This window comes from Pollicipes pollicipes, unplaced genomic scaffold (genome assembly GCF_011947565.3).
Source record: "Pollicipes pollicipes isolate AB1234 unplaced genomic scaffold, Ppol_2.1 Scaffold_4219;HRSCAF=4965_pilon_pilon_pilon, whole genome shotgun sequence".
NCBI lineage: Eukaryota > Metazoa > Arthropoda > Thecostraca > Pollicipedomorpha > Pollicipedidae > Pollicipes > Pollicipes pollicipes.
This window is the reverse complement of record NW_023596448.1, coordinates 8,816,126-8,832,013: the sequence shown is the minus strand read 5'-3', so window position 1 is coordinate 8,832,013 and position 15,888 is coordinate 8,816,126. Positions and strand designations below refer to the sequence as shown.

Sequence of the window (15,888 nt, the reverse complement as noted above, 5' to 3'; positions counted from 1 at the left end):
CGTAACACTGCTGGCGCGCTCACATGACTGGATTGGACACCAGGTAACAGCTTTTCGAGGCATAGGCACTGTGGCGTGACAGGTTCCTTATGCGCATGACTGTTATTTCAACAAAATATTTGATTTTGCGTTCCACTGCACCGCAAATAGCCGATTACGCAAACCCATGTCTTCATGCTTGTGTTCGTGATAGGTGCATAGTTTTTGGTGTATTTGTTATTTTCAATAAATACTGCATAGTTGTCGGCTTTGTAAACATAGCTGAATCTTAGTGGCATCTATCCACCGTCCACATGATCACACCAGAAATCGCAGGTTGCGACATGGTCATTGACAGGCAGCAGCCTGCTTTCGGATATCCTCCATGGTTAGTCAGCTAACCGTGAAGATAGTCTGTAATAACTAAGAGTTCTGAGGACCCCAAAATCTCGACACAGATGCTCAGCTTGGCACGGTGTCTCAAAATTATGCGAGGAAATTGTGCGATTCTGGTGAGTGCTTACGAGAAAGTTCTGATAGCACGTAGTGTGCAGAACGGCACAGCGATTCCACCGAACGATTGATTCCCCTGCTACTGTTACTGTAGTAGCAGGGGAATAAATAGCTCTGCGGAATTTGTGCCGCTTCTGCCACTGCGACTAACGCCATCTACCAGCCCCACATGGACGAGGGCGGTAAGTGACCGAGTTGGCTCTGTGACAGGCGTTGGAATGACAACTCTTGATTTCTTATATTCTTCAGGAAACATACAATGAATCAAGTGGTCACCAGGAGTGGCAGCGGTAAAACTGTTAATGTCGAATGTGCCGATGACTGAACCGACTTTTTGTCACCAAATCGTGGACGGCGTCTTGGAATTTGCATATCGCACGAAGGTGTTCTCAGCGGGCCTCCGACTGAGTAAGCACTTCTAGCCTGCTTCAAAACTGGGTCAGTGCGTAACTGATGGTACCATGTATCATGTATCATGTGTCTATCATGTATGTATGTATGTATCACTGATGGTAGCATGTAGCATGCATGTAGCATGTCTCCGATTACTCGAAGAGCATGGCGATTGAAAAGACGGAATATCCGGCCACAGTTTTCTCCAGTCGGTTGTAACACGATTGGCTCTATCAGGATAAGGATACATGTGACGACGTTTTCTCTGGTTCTCCCCCTCACGCTCTATTGCAACCGGCGTTGTGTCGCGCTCAACAGCAGCACTGAATAATTTATAAGCAATAGTAAGTCCTTGCTCAAGAGTTCTTTCTGTCGTAATTTGCGTCTCATGAACGGGTCAGCCAGTGACCCCAGCCGGGCAGAACAGGTCGTCTTTGAAGCAATGTTCCCTCACTGGTGTCACCGGTCCGACCAGCTGGCCGGCACCGAGCCGCGGGAGTCCCCCTCTCCCGCTCAGGGGAGGTCAGCCGCTCCTCCACTGACCTTGTCCGCGTAAAAGTGTAACGCTGCGGGGATGGTGAGTGTACGTCTCGCCAAATATCAGCTGACCAGTCGGACCAGTATATAAGGCCCCGCTGACCGGTGTAGAGCATCACTAGATCCCTGCACTCCGCAGAACACACACCCTACTCCGAGATGAAGCTGGTGAGTGTATAGGTCTTTTAACTCCCGCCAGTCGACTGCTCTCTTTTCTGAGAAAGACGATCTGGCAAGCTGACAAGAGGCTCCCTGCGTTTAGCCGATATTGCTGGCTACCAGCAACGGGACCAGCATGGTGCTTTGCTTAAAGTGGACCGGGAGGGGAGATGTTAAGGAAAGGCAAGGTCGGCTTGCAGGTGGGTTAAAAGTTCGATGTCAACTGCAATTAGATCAAGCATCTGTAGGTTCCTTTTGGGACTTTTCTCCGTCTTGGAATGGACCATGGCACTGCTGCACTCCCCTCTTGGATCGACTCCTCTCGACAGTAACAGAACGTTTATGATGCGTCCTTAATCTAGCACATCTAAGTTTGGTGAGCCAGTTTATCTTATGCATGCCAACATTTGAACCACGATGCCGACAGGTCTGATGGTTTTTTTCAACCCGGAATTTTGAATGTCAAGATGCTGTCAAGCCTCGCATGCAAAAATAATTCAGTGCATGTAGCAAGTTTTCATTTTTTAAGTCGGTTCATTTTATTTCAGTTCATCGTTGCTGCCATCGTGGCCGTTGCTGCTGCCGATAAGTTGCCCGCCCCGCCCTCCTACTCCGCCCCTGCTCAGCCCTCCTACTCCGCCCCTGCTCAGCCCTCGTACTCCGCCCCTGCCCAACCCTCGTACTCTGCGCCTGCCCAGCCCTCGTACTCTGCCCCCGCTGCCCCCAAGTACGCCCCCAAGGTGATCGAGATCCTGAGCCAGGAGTTCGACCTGCGTGATGACCAGTCCTACGATTCCAGGTGAGATAAATGAACCATCCTCTCACGGGTAGTTACAGCTTTTATTATCTGGCAATGAACTTATTTATTGACTTATCATATGTATGGCACGCTCGCCTTTGCATTTTGCCATCGATTATTGCTAACCGGCCTCAGTTCAAAATTATTACAGTTTTGAATCGAAATGATAAACGAACATATCATTTTTACTACGCTGTTATTTTTTCGCCACGTATCTGTTATCTTTCGGCAACATGCCATCAAATTCTCACTCTGGAAATGCTATTGGTCAAGTTGTGACGGCCGCACTGCTGCCTGGCTCTGTTCTGTAGTTTGTCAGTGACTCGGCAATAGCTAAACCAGCCCGGCGGCACTTCATGCAGGCTTAATAAGCGTGATAAGCCGAGATGCCACGAATCTTCACTTAGTCACTTTAACCACACCGCCTTACCAAAAATAATCTGGAGAAGTGCATGACACAACATTCCCGCAGGATGAGGAATGGAATCATGTTTTGACGTAGTATATTGTAGTCCTCTGTTATAATGCTTCATATTTTCACAGCTACCAGACTGCGAACGGCATCTACGCCTCCGAGTCTGGCCAGGCTGTGGCCGGATACGGAGATGAGCAGAGCTACGCCGTCCAGGGCCAGTACAGCTACACCGGCGACGACGGTGTCAGCTACACCGTGACGTACGTGGCCGACGCCAACGGCTTCCAGCCGCAGGGTGACCACCTGCCGACTCCCGTGCCCACCGAGTACCCGACCCCGGAGGTGCCGGTGACCCAGGCCAGCTACCAGGCTGCCCCTGCTCCCAGCTACCAGGCTGCCCCTGCCCCCAGCTACCAGGCCGCCCCTGCCCAGACCTATCAGCCCGCCCCCGCACCCCAGTACCAGCCCAGATACCAGTGATTCTAAGTCAAGTACTTTCTGTCCACCGTTGGGATAAGAGCAGTATATACCGACTACGCTTATATGTTTATATATTTATCGTGATGTTTTACGGGAGTATTTTGTTTGATTGCGTCGTCTGACCGTTTTCAATACATGTGCATTTCCTCCAAAAACGCAGTGTGTTTGTTGAAGATGAAGGCGAGATGATGAATTGCACCGAAACGCGCTATATGAAATGCTATTGGTCATCGGTCTGTGTTGCTGGAGGAGCCCTGGTGCTCAGGAACTGGCGGGTGTCTTTCCGTGTGTGTATGTGATGGTGAGGGGTGAGGGAGGGGGTGGGGGCAATATCTTTGGAAGGGAAAGCTGGCAAAGACTGCACCTGTCTCTTGGTGACCTTGATGAAATACCTTGAAAAGATCCATAACCAACTTTGGCTGAATCAGCTGACTATTTTAGCCCGTCTTGGCTGTGGCAAGACTGACAACAGAGATGATCTGTATTACTGAATGATAAGCGGCTCACGCAACCACGCTAGAATTACAGGACCACCCACTTTTGGTTCGTCACTGTACGAATCTTAGCAAACATATACTGCACAGATGTCGTTTAAACTCTGCTGGCATCACATGGCTGCTGCCAAAGCAGATTTTTACAGCCCGTCTAGGATATCCCGGTCCTTAAGTTTGACCAAGACCAATGCAAATTCTGGAATAATTCAGCGTCAGAGGGCCTCCGATACGGGATGGAACAAAGCACTCCCCCGGGCCTCTAGCAGCACGTCTGGGAAGGGAAGCACGTCTTGGCTTCTCTCATATGCAGAGTGGAGGACTGAGTTTCTCTTGAATACCACAATGAGACGAAGCAAATGGCCAGCCCCAGAGCCTTTACGTTAACCATAACGACATCAAGATACCTGCAGTATGCTGCAGGGGCGATCGCACGGTCACTAAGCAATACGTTTCCACTATGAGCCATGTAAAAATTGACACACAATAGCCCCCGAGTGAGCCCATAATCACTCTATCTTTACGCACGTAAATTTGCATGCACCAATGTAGTATACAAATTGTCTTGCCCGAACGAAGATTGCAGGTTTCGTTCCGTATCCTGCATTGATGCAACAACATCTTCAACCCGACGCCTCACAATGCATCTCACGGAAAAGGCACCAAAAGGCTACGTGCACCGCGACCATAGGACTCATTTCACACGCCAAACGCTCACACAAAACACCGAATTTTTTACGCATGCAAACTACTCAAGAAACTCAACATTTTCGGAGGCTTTACTTATTCATGACCACGCACCAATGCTAAACAAATTCATGAGACTTTTGAATTATCTCCTTCGAGCAACATCGCCAATAAATCACACCGAAAGAAACATAACACGGATAGAACCACGCGGGACTAGGTCATCGGCATGCAGCATTGTGATTTATTATGTTGTTGGTGTAGGTCAGTGTGTGATGTTAAGGAGGCCCTCTGCACGGCTAGGGGATAGCCGGTTTTTGCCAGCCAAAGCGATGGCTAGTGTAATGCCATGATCATTTGTTTTGCTGTTTGTACGCTTGCGTTTTATATTTTGATTTTTAAGGTGTCAAATGCCAACACAAGATGAGGAGCAAATTTCTGCTTTTGAGGAATGGATGTAGGATGTATCCGAAGCTTTAAACTAATATGTATATGTATAATATATACGTATACATATGCATATATACATATATACATGGGATGTCGTCATGCATCGTAGGCGACTTGCAGGTATCAAGCCTTCACAGATTGGGTAAAAAGATGAGTTTCGTTAAACAATCAGGTGAAATTGAAACCTATAGAGAACCGACAGGCACCCATACTAAAATTTCAGTACCGGACCCGGTTGCTACGCAGTGAAGCAAATACGCACCGTATCTAAGCCGCCAAAAAAGGCTTATCTCCAGATCGGGGAAGGCCGAGACGATTGGGCTAGGTGCCGCGCGACTGGTGGGGTTTCGATCACTATTGCATTTGCTGGCTGTGCTTTGCTGCCTACCCCGTGCAAATAAATGTCTAATTATCATGCAACCTAGGAATCCAACGAAAACCCTGAGAAGCATCTTAAGACTATAGTGGGGCTAAAAAACAACGTGGCCGTTTTTAAAAAAATTTCCAACCTAATTTTCGGATTTCAGGACGTTGTGGTGAAAAGTTGGTGGTCGCAATAGCTGCATTCCGGCACTAGCTTCAAGCAGCAAAATTCCGAGCTTACAGAACTATGAAATTATATGTGTAAAAGCACGAAGCGTTGATAAGCCAGATACGTAACACGAGTTACGTAAGAAAGTCCCATAGATTCATAGTTCATAATGTAGTTGGATGACATAATTTTGTATTCGGGGTAACTTGATTGCGGGTAATTTGAGAAGCAGTTGGAACTGTAGAATGCAGTGCATCTTTGCTTGTAACGTCAGGAATTAATCATGCATTGTAGGGAAAAAAGTCCTAAATAATTGGAATGTGAGGACAACACGAATCCCTTCACCCAAACGTAGAGAAGGCAAACTGTGCAAAATGTTTGGCTGCATAAAATAAGCAATGCTCACGATACATGCCGCCTTTCAATAAGTGTCAGCCAAGTTAAGGCAGTTAACTGACTTCCGGCTTGCGGTGTAATTCGTGGCGGTCGGGCTGTAGCGTTGATGCAGTTTTGTATTAGTTTTCGCCGTTGTGGGCAATGTCGTGGCGACATTATTTTCATAAGTCCTTCACACATTGCCCTGGTAGCCTTCAGTGTAATGTTTTCTCCCTTGCTTTTGTCATCAACGAGTTAGTCCAAACGCCTTCCGTGATCATCGCGCCATAATTTACGCTCCGCCTCTTCCCGTCTCTGACCAGGACGTGCTGCCATCTGCCGGCTAGTTGTGAGGACTGACGGGACGGGAAACCGATCAGGCTTTGCGCTCACGGGAGCCAAAGAGTGTATCAGCGCTGTACTGTTTAGTTTTAAGCCGTGGGATTTAACTTAAAGTCGTAGAAGTTAGTTTTAAGTCGTCGTGTGGCCAGTTCACAAGGTTCGCTAGCGTCAAGGCATGTCATCAACGTGTTCCCGCGCGAGGAACTTGTTCGTCTCCCTCGACCTCCTCCTGGCGGGGCCGAGCTTCGTGGTTGTCAAAACCGCGGAAGGAAAAGTTTTCGGATAACGAACCGATGTGCCATCCGTCGGTACCTGGAGCCCCACGCCAGTGTAGTGGAGACAGCCAAACCGCCTCGTTCAGGAGTCCTCCTGGTGAGGCTGTTTGCCGAATACCAGGCCAAGGCCCTGCTAAAACTGAGCAGGTTCCTGGGGCTTGGTCACAGCCACCATCGCAGACCGTCTGAATGCCATCCAGGCGGTCGAGTACATCCCGGAGCTGACCGAGCTGTGGGACAAGGAGCTGCTGGATGAGCTGACTGAGCAGGGGCTGTGCGAAGTCGTGCACCTGCTCTCCCGTCGTTCCGGCCTGGGTCACAACCTCCCGGGTCCGGCCGCGTTTTAGAGACGACACTCGCGGGACATCTACTGAGGCTATCTCGTGGTTCCGGTCAGGGCCTGGGTATCCCCCCCTCAGCAGTGTCACCCGACCTGCAGCCGTTGCGCAAACCCCGACCACATCCGGGAATGCGACGTGGAAAACCCGCGCTTCGCCACGTGCAATGGCCTGCACATACCTTGCAAACCCCGCGCACGTACCGCTTGGCGCTTGCAGCGTGAGGCGCTGGGGGAGCGCCGGCAGTAGGCGGCGGCAGCGGGCCTTGTACCTGCACAACGAGAGCTCCCTTCTGTGAAGTGGCCCACGCCGCACGAGACGTACCCTCGTCCTTCGCTTCTGGCGCCAGCTCCGCGGCGGCGCCCCCTCCTCCCTCCTCCGTGCCCTCTCGAGGACCGCGAGATGCCGGGACAGCGCTCTGTCTCAGTACTGCTGGTGCAATAGGTCCTAAACGCATCACTATCTACATCATAACCTTCATATATAAGCATTATCACTCTCACATCGACTTAAAAAGAAAATTAATTCAAGACAATTTTTTTTGGAATGGGCCAAATATTCGTTCCTCGAATTTCAATCTTGACATCAGGGACGCAGTTCAAAGTGCCCGAAATCCGGGTAGAAATCAGGATTTGAGAGTAAATTAGGTCAACTTTTATCCTTGCTCCGGAGCAACATGCCGAACAAATTACATAAGACACTTCGGCCTGGTGCCCGCAGTCATGGAGAAAAGGACACCAAAACGGCGTGGGCGGGCTAGTGCCGGGAGGCGGACGCCTGACGAGCAAGAACGGCCGCCGTGAAATAATGCCCCCAAAAGTCTCAAAATGAATTCGTACTAATCAAAGTAAGACGGCTGTAAATTTTACGTGTCAGAATTTTAAAGATGTTTTTGAACTGACTAAAAGGTGCCAGAAGCCAGGAAAACACATTTTATGCTCGTTTGTATAGCTCCACCACCAAACTTCTGCACCAGTTCACAGTACTGTGAATGTTAGCCCTTTTTACATGCTTACTTTCCGTTAGATTGTCCTGACCGCTTAATAAAAATTTTCGTGGTACCCTAAGCAATTTCTCTAAAACCACTTACAAGGTACCCCTTCTCTAAAACAATATTGCTGCATTCATCAAAGAATATGAGACAAAATATTTTGACCAAATACAATTTAACAGAAGGGCTCGCGGGAGCTAGACACGGGTCTACCTGCACTAAGTGCAATGAATGAAGCAGTGCACTTACTATTTTCATAACTTTAAATCACACTAATCCTTTGCATCTGGGTGTGAACTGGTAGGTGAGATAAACCATGCTCAGCCATTACATACGAATAATTGCTGTGTGCCAGCTTATTAACTGAACCCTTTTAAAACTTCTTCGAAAAATAAAACCCAGCATCCAGGCGCTCAAGTGTCACCAATATTTAACTCTGAGCTGCCCTGGTCCCACCTTTACAGCCCTGGCTTCTGGGTTACAGCAAGGCCTACGGTTCAAAAACTTTTGACACAAACTAGACTGAAAGCGCGGTGCCGGTTTCATTGAGGTAAAGGTCTCAGAAACACCGCGACGTAAGATAGAAGAAGCACCTACATGTAAAACAAGCATACGGGTAAGCTTCTTTGTTCAAAATGTGCCTTTTAAACACTCACTTCATTTCGATGTCGTCTGTAAACACCGACTGACTTCCTTGCTGTGTTGCGTTGCCGTCGACCTTGGCAAAGTGTCAACAAAGATAGCTGGCGTGCCAAAAGCACAGTTCGATGCTCGGGGCGGCAATAAATACCGAACATGTGCAACTCCCTGTAGCTGCGATTTTTCTCCATAGCCGCTGCAGTGCCAGCGAAAAAATCGTCGCTACGAGGCGAGATACGAGCGCTGTCGCCGACCGCACAGACAGTGCGCGGCCGCCTTAAGGCTTGAGAGCGGTCGTCGTCAGAGCTATGTTGTGTATTTCTTCCACTACCCGGCTGCGAACAAAGGGTGGACCTTCCCAGAGAATCATGGTCACTGAGCAGCCAGCTCAACTAGCAACGCCTTTACAATCAACCGGCGCGGCGCGTGACATTGACATCATGTTCGTTTCATTTACCATACATTTGAACTGCAGCAGGTTAGTGTCGCTTTTCCTTCAGTGGCACAACAGCTTAGAACAGGGTCTCCCAAAAGTAGAACTGGCTTGTAATGCGTGTTTGATGAAGTGGGTGGGGAAAGGTATTCTCGTGAAGGAGAGCATGCGCCTAACCGTTTTGGGAAGAGGTTGAGAACCGTTTTCTGAAATGATGCGTGGAGGACTGCGTATGCATTGTTTTACATTGTCTGCAGTGCATATCGTCCATCGAGGACATTTTCGGTACATCGAAAACCTTCATGTAAACGGGATACATTGCCAAACAGATTGTGGACGCTTTTCTTGTAATGCTTAAATATATAGCCAAAACATTACACAAGCACAGAATGGCACATTGTGCGCGCATTTCACCTTTTGGCACGCAAGAGAGAGGTGCAACTGCACATCTTCAGCCCCACAAATCAAGTGTGCGAATATGACGCTGATGCATACTGCGAGACATCATTATATGATTGGTGGGGCAACACACGTGCGCATATGTAGGAGGTGTAGTATATATATATATATATATATATATATATATATATATATATATATATATATATATGATAAATGCAATGGATAGCCAGAAAGTCAGAACATCAGTGTGCTATATACAAGGTGTCTTTTGTACCTGTCCACCAATGAAGGCTTCCATGACTCCGGCCCATCAATCATTTTGAGAAAAACGCCGCACCTTGCAGCTAACAACCAACACTGCATCATTCCACTCGATGCCGCCACAAAATTTGTAACACACTTGGCCCGTTCATCATCTTCAGAACAATATAACCTACGAACAACTTTTTGACATCGTTCCTGCTCTTTCAATGGACATTCCTGTTAATAAGTTCCAGCATCCAAAGCGCCGTGCTCCATGCAGTCCCACACTGCTTTTTAGCGTTTACATCTCCAAAAATCATAACTACTAAGTCCTTTTCCCTCTCCATCTGTACTAACTCCCGGTGCCCCTATTTTATAATTTGTGTTCTCACTGCCAGAACTACCCATATGTAGCACCTTACACTTATAAGTAAACGACATCCGCCACGGAGAAGCCCAGCTCACCAGTTTCTCCAAGTCAAACTTAGTTTGGTTCACCTGGACGGCGATTTTCGACACCCGCACCAATTCATATGGGCAGCAAATTTAAGCACCTTATTTTTTAATCCTGTCCCAAATTATTCAACAAAAATAAGACTGAAAGGCTCAAAACCGGCCCCTATGGAACCCCACTCTTTACATTCCTCTTCGGTTTGAAATTTTGTATCATTGTACCCAGCGGCCGGCATCCATCCATCGCACAGGCCCCAGCACGTCTACGGAGTCAAGGTGACCGCCTGCTACGGACACCATGCACAGAATTCGGAGTACCCGAGGAGTCTGGCGGAAGGGCCGGTGAGGAGGCTCACTTGTCGTTCAAGCGTATATAATGCGTGTTGTGTCGTGGGGAAATATATCTCTCTGTCACTGCGCTTTTGTGTACTTGCTTTGATCTCCTTGGAAAAATGAGCCAGATTAACGTGACACAACTTCAAAATATCCTCCTCTTTTCTTTGCCGCGGATAGCACCAAGCCGCTTTAATGTTGTCCTTCGCGTGGCCTCAAACCGGGAAGCAGCTGTCTCGCTCGGAAGTGATTTGAGGTCCGTCGAGCATGAAAAGAGCCTTTGCATATGCCCCTCCCCCCAAACAGTTACGTAGATTATCATTGTCGCAAGTCTCAAACGCACTTTCCATTGCTGCCAACAGTAATAGTTTGGTCAAAAGACTTGCAGGGGCGTATTTTTGTGAAACCAAACAGGTTATACACACTTGTTTTTAACGGCTTGCCTTACTTTACGGACTCCACCGAAATTTACGATTCCATATATTTCGTTCTTCATAGACTAACATGCAAAGCATCGATCTTATGAAGGTAATTCAGACAAAAGTTACACTGACGCCATCGTTACACATAACGCATCGATGGCTGTCATTGTTGCATATGGGAGCTATCGGTTGAAGATTGTCTTACGATGTCCAAACCGAAAAAGGGCGACATATGTGAACAACGTATGCAGCGGACTGCGCCGCACGGGTAGGGTCGCACCCGGCACTTCACCCTCCCACATTTTCAATTCTCGAAGCTCGGTAGATCCGCCGCCCCCGACGAGCTAGACATGAGCGGCCGAAGAGGCCCGACCTTGGCTGCGTAAAAGTGCTGTCACGACCACCTCCCATACGTCAGAACTCAGCTGGCTGTAGGTCAGTATATAAACCAGGGCTGACCAGTGCCAGGCATCAGGTGACCATCGCCTTACATCCCGCAAACATGAAGCTGGTGAGGAATCTCGCGCAGCGAATGCTTCGATTACCGATATTGTTTCGTTGGGCTGCTCAGTTCTTTGTCTACGATGCATTTTTGTTTGGCAGGCGAATGCAAAGGCGTTGTTTTACATTGACGCCTGACATTAGACATAACACATACGAGTATCGTCTCCTACCAATGAATGAACAAATACCCGCACCACACGCAATGCACATAGCTAGAGGACTATATCTCTTTCAGCTCATCATTGCCGTTGCCCTGGCTGTTGCTGCCGCGGACAAGCTGCCGGTTCAGCCCACCTACGCTGCCCCAGCTGCCCCCACCTACGCTGCCCCAGCTGCCCCCAGCTATGCTGCCCCACAGTACGCCCCCAAGGTCTACGAGATCCTGAAGCAGGAGTTCGATCTGCGTGGTGACCAGTCATACGACTCCAGGTAAATACCCTTCCGAGACAGGCTAATGCAACTGCGGATTCGCACTGGACATATTCATACGATTTTGTGGTGCTGAACGATGTGTGCGTAATCATTTCACCAAAGACGCATTACCTGTCCACAGCTACCAGACTGAGAACGGCATCTACGCCTCCGAGTCTGGCCAGGCCGTGGCCGGCTACGGAGATGAGCAGAGCTACGCCGTCCAGGGCCAGTACAGCTACACCGGCGACGACGGTGTCAGCTACACCGTGACGTACGTGGCCGACGCTAACGGCTTCCAGCCGCAGGGTGACCACCTGCCGACCCCCGTGCCCACCGAGTACCCGACCCCGGAGGTGCCGGCGACCCAGGCCAGCTACCAGGCTGCCCCTGCCCCCAACTACCAAGCTGCCCCTGCCCCCAGTTACCAGGCAGCCCCTGCCCCTAGTTACCCATAATATTTTTGCGAAGTCCTCCCGGTCCGGTCCATCTGATCTATCCAACCATCGGCTGTGCGTCGTGTTCCTCCAATTTATTGTCTTTCATCTAAATGAGGTGTTTGTGATGTGTGATGTTTGTATGACTCAAATAAATATATGTTAGACTGCGATATTGTTAGCATAATGTCACTGAGACGACGGCTGGAGTTTTTCTCGTATTATCCTACCACTGGTATTATAATAAGGCCAACACGCGCCCGGGTACCCTTCGCTCGGGCGGGGCGAGAGGTCGATTTCGCCCTCGCGAGACCTCAAAAGTTAAAAGATATAGGGACACCCCATTCATAGGCTGGGTCGTCCTACTTGTCAATCCACTTGTGTCAAAATTGGGGTTCCTCCGCCACGACCTTGGGTCAAGTAAGGTGAAACAAAGTCGGGATTGGTGTCCAAATTACCCCAGACCTCTTCATGCAAGTGCCTTAAACCTTAATACCTGTTCTAAGAAAACCGCCACTGGTTCTTATTTAAGGTCAGTGACCTTTTTGACCTTAGAGAGTTAATATTTTGACAATTGAATAATCGTCAGGAATCGCGCTATGTGTTATGCTCAAACAACACGTTGAAATGGTCATTTTAGGTAACTGACCTACTCTGACCTTTATGACCTCAATGGAACATGCCCGTCGCGGTCCCTGTTGCTAAATAATTGAGATGAGCACCAGAAACTACATCAAGAAGCAAGCTCTCCAGTAAAACAACCGGTTAGTTTTTACCGCGATCTAACCTTTATACTTGGCCCTAGGTCAATGCAATTCGCTATAATTATAAATTGGATTATTTCACTGCCTAACATATGATCTCATACATGTATGGCTTTGACTTACATTCCGTCGTCGCATCAGATTGAACGATTCTCTAGAAATGGCCTTCGCTGCCAGTCACGGCCTGACTATAACCCACCAAAAGCCAACGGCCTTATAAGGGACATCTGATTATTTTATACCAAAATATATGCTATCTAATTGCTCACAGCTTCACAAAGCTGAGCGTGCCCGCACCGCGCCGTTCGGAAGTGATTCTGGAAAATCCTTCCAAGGGTCAAATTGACCCATCCCACCAAGGCGCGCGTTAATACAGCGGATCATCTCCGTGCAGTTCACATCTTGTATGAAAGATTGGACATAACTGGCAAAACATGCCATCACTACGTGACCAAGTATGGCGTTGGGCCACTGAAATGATACGGTAGTTTTACCATCAGCTGCAACATGCAGCTGGTTTTAAGCCTTTATCTGCCCTGATTGCTGATGTCCGATTTATGATCCCTAAAATACGCCACGAGACAGTCGCCCATGGGATGCACTCGAGCGAGCATGATCCGTTGTACCCATGAGACCACGCTTCCGCCAACACGGATCTCCGCGACCTCATTCTGAAAAAGGAGCTGGTCTTATGATACTGTGGCTCCGGATCACAGAGATATAAACTCAGATTCAGCCCGTGCTGTACAGCTGGTTTTCGAACTGACAGGTCTAGCATTGAAAATGTTAAACGAATGGGTGAGGGAGTATTTTTTATGCACTGTCCCGGTGCGGGAACGTCATGCATGATGCAACAGTCCGCACGTATGCACCTAAAAAGTAATGTCACATGACCAGCTTGTAAGCAACTGCGTTGACGTTCCGGGAGACAGCACACGACGTGGGATCAGTGGCCACATACATATTGTGAGGACCACGGCACACACTATTTCTAGGCGCACCACAAAGAAGACCACTCCTGCCCCGACTAGAGACGCCTTCTGACCATCCTTCACCTGCAAATGCTGCGCAACGAGGCCACCAAGCGCTTAGCCATTCATCACTTCTCTCAGACCTGATTTACCGACCATTACTTGGCAAATAAATTATGAGATCATTTACTGTCCAGCATCATTTACAATAATAAACATCACGGAATACAGAATCCCAAACAACCAAATGAACACCAATCTGCGTTACCAGGGTTTGTTGCGCTTTCACTTAATGAAAATGTTTCACATATGTATGGAGTTTTCAACTGAAATAATCATTCTGAAGTTCGCTCAGTGCAGTTCACAGCCCTGCTCTTTCAAGACCTAGATGCCTCCAGTTGCTGAGCTGCACGCTCGCAAAGATGTGCAGACTGTTTCGGGAAGACTATTTCACGGTCAGCCAGGCACCCATGATGTTATAAAACCGTGATTAAACCTTACTATTCCATTGGCCTTGCGGCGAACGAAGGCCAAAAATACCATTCTCCAGTCGTTAATATCTGGCTTTCGTAAGCAGAATTTCTAGATATCACGATCGCCAATTGGCTCTCAATCAATGTTCTGCAATGTGCAATGACATAATCAAATAACGACCTATTCGAGAGCATTTTTCCTTAGCATAGAAATTGTGTATTTAATTTTTCCAGCCTTCAGGGCAGTCTCTTCCACCCAGAAGTTTACCGATAGTTATAAGGGAGCTTATTTCATCGTGTCTGATGTTTACTTTAATATCTTCAAATGCGAAACATTCCCTTCAAGCGCTAGCACGGTAAGCCGGCGTATACCCAGAAACATTCATGGCAGTTTAACATTCGCCAGGATAAAAGCTTGCTGCTCTAAACAAAACCGTCGTGAGTCCGACCCTAGTGTCCTGGAATGAGGACGAGACAGCTCACAATGCATCCGGGGCCCCAAGTTTCCAGACTAAAAATAGCTTGAAAATAGCATAGCTGTTAGAATGCCTAAACATTTTTAATGAGATTTCTCGAACATATGAAAAGAAAGTGATTGAAAACCCCGATGTTGGCATCCGTAAGAAAACATATTTTTTTTGCTTCCTTGGCGTAACTTAAACAAACAGTTACCCGCATTTTGAAGTAAGAAGCGTATAGCTGTAATGGCCCTCACTTTCTCGATCACCGTTCTGTTCAGGGCTGCATAAAGAACATTGGCAGCGAATCCAAGCCTCACTATGTGCAGATTGCTTGTGAGCACAAGTCAGTGAGCGGATGAATATTCCAGTCTTGGAAAGAGAAGCAATGCCACATTGGGCACAGCTTTGTATGGGAGGGTAAATCTGTGACCGAGCTGGTAGAGCTGATGGCTGGAATAAAATCCATCCCGACTACCAACACCCCGCGTGGTTAAAAACGCATCTTGGCGGTATTCTTTCCGGGGGGGGGGGGGGCTGTTACATTTCCCTGCACTATAATATTGCTGGCATTGTGTCGACATGAGGCTATGCTCGGTGTGCGCGCAACGAAAACATGGAAAATTGGGCTTAACAATATACCACGAAACATTTGTTTGGCTTTGTGCACATCGTTCCCTCGGAAAGCTGCAGCGGAGTAACGACTAGGTAAGAGCCGTCGGCCATCAATGTTAATTGTGTTTGAAGCAAGAAGCATGCTACATGCACAACTGCATGCTCATGTTTTGCTGAGAGCAGAAGACATATTTTTCATAAGTTGAACTGTTTTCTGGCCCACGACATAATCTGCCATAACGTACGTTTTAAGTGCCCTAAATAACAGGGTTGCCTTTTTATGTTTCACAGGAAAGACAAGCAGCATGTCGGGTTCGTTCATGTGTTAGCACCGAGATGAAAGCGTTGGCGATGTTCGTTACCACCACAACGCGAAACGCGAGTGTTCTTCTTGCACCACTCGTAGCACCCCGGCTGATGTCGATACGATAGCATAAGCACAAATACATGGCCTCAACTTGACTGCATCCGTTTGTTATTACGCAGCCTTTTCTACAGCGAGCGTCTGTTCGTAAGCCCTCACGGAATTTTGCAGATTCTGCTGCCATCTGTCAACGAGTTTTCAAATCACGCC

At 48.1% G+C, this 15,888-nt stretch overlaps 1 protein-coding gene across 1 annotated transcript in view; it reads left to right on the top strand.

Annotated features, from left to right (window-relative positions):
- Window positions 1–1,546: 1,546 nt before the first annotated feature.
- Window positions 1,547–15,888, top strand: part of LOC119096003 (endocuticle structural glycoprotein SgAbd-4) — a gene marked incomplete in the record, with an annotated part of 132,671 nt that continues 118,329 nt past the window's right edge. Inside the window, 2 exon segments of the mRNA XM_037218875.1 lie at window positions 1,547–1,590; window positions 2,130–2,355. Coding sequence (XP_037074770.1) covers window positions 1,582–1,590; window positions 2,130–2,355 — 235 coding nt within the window.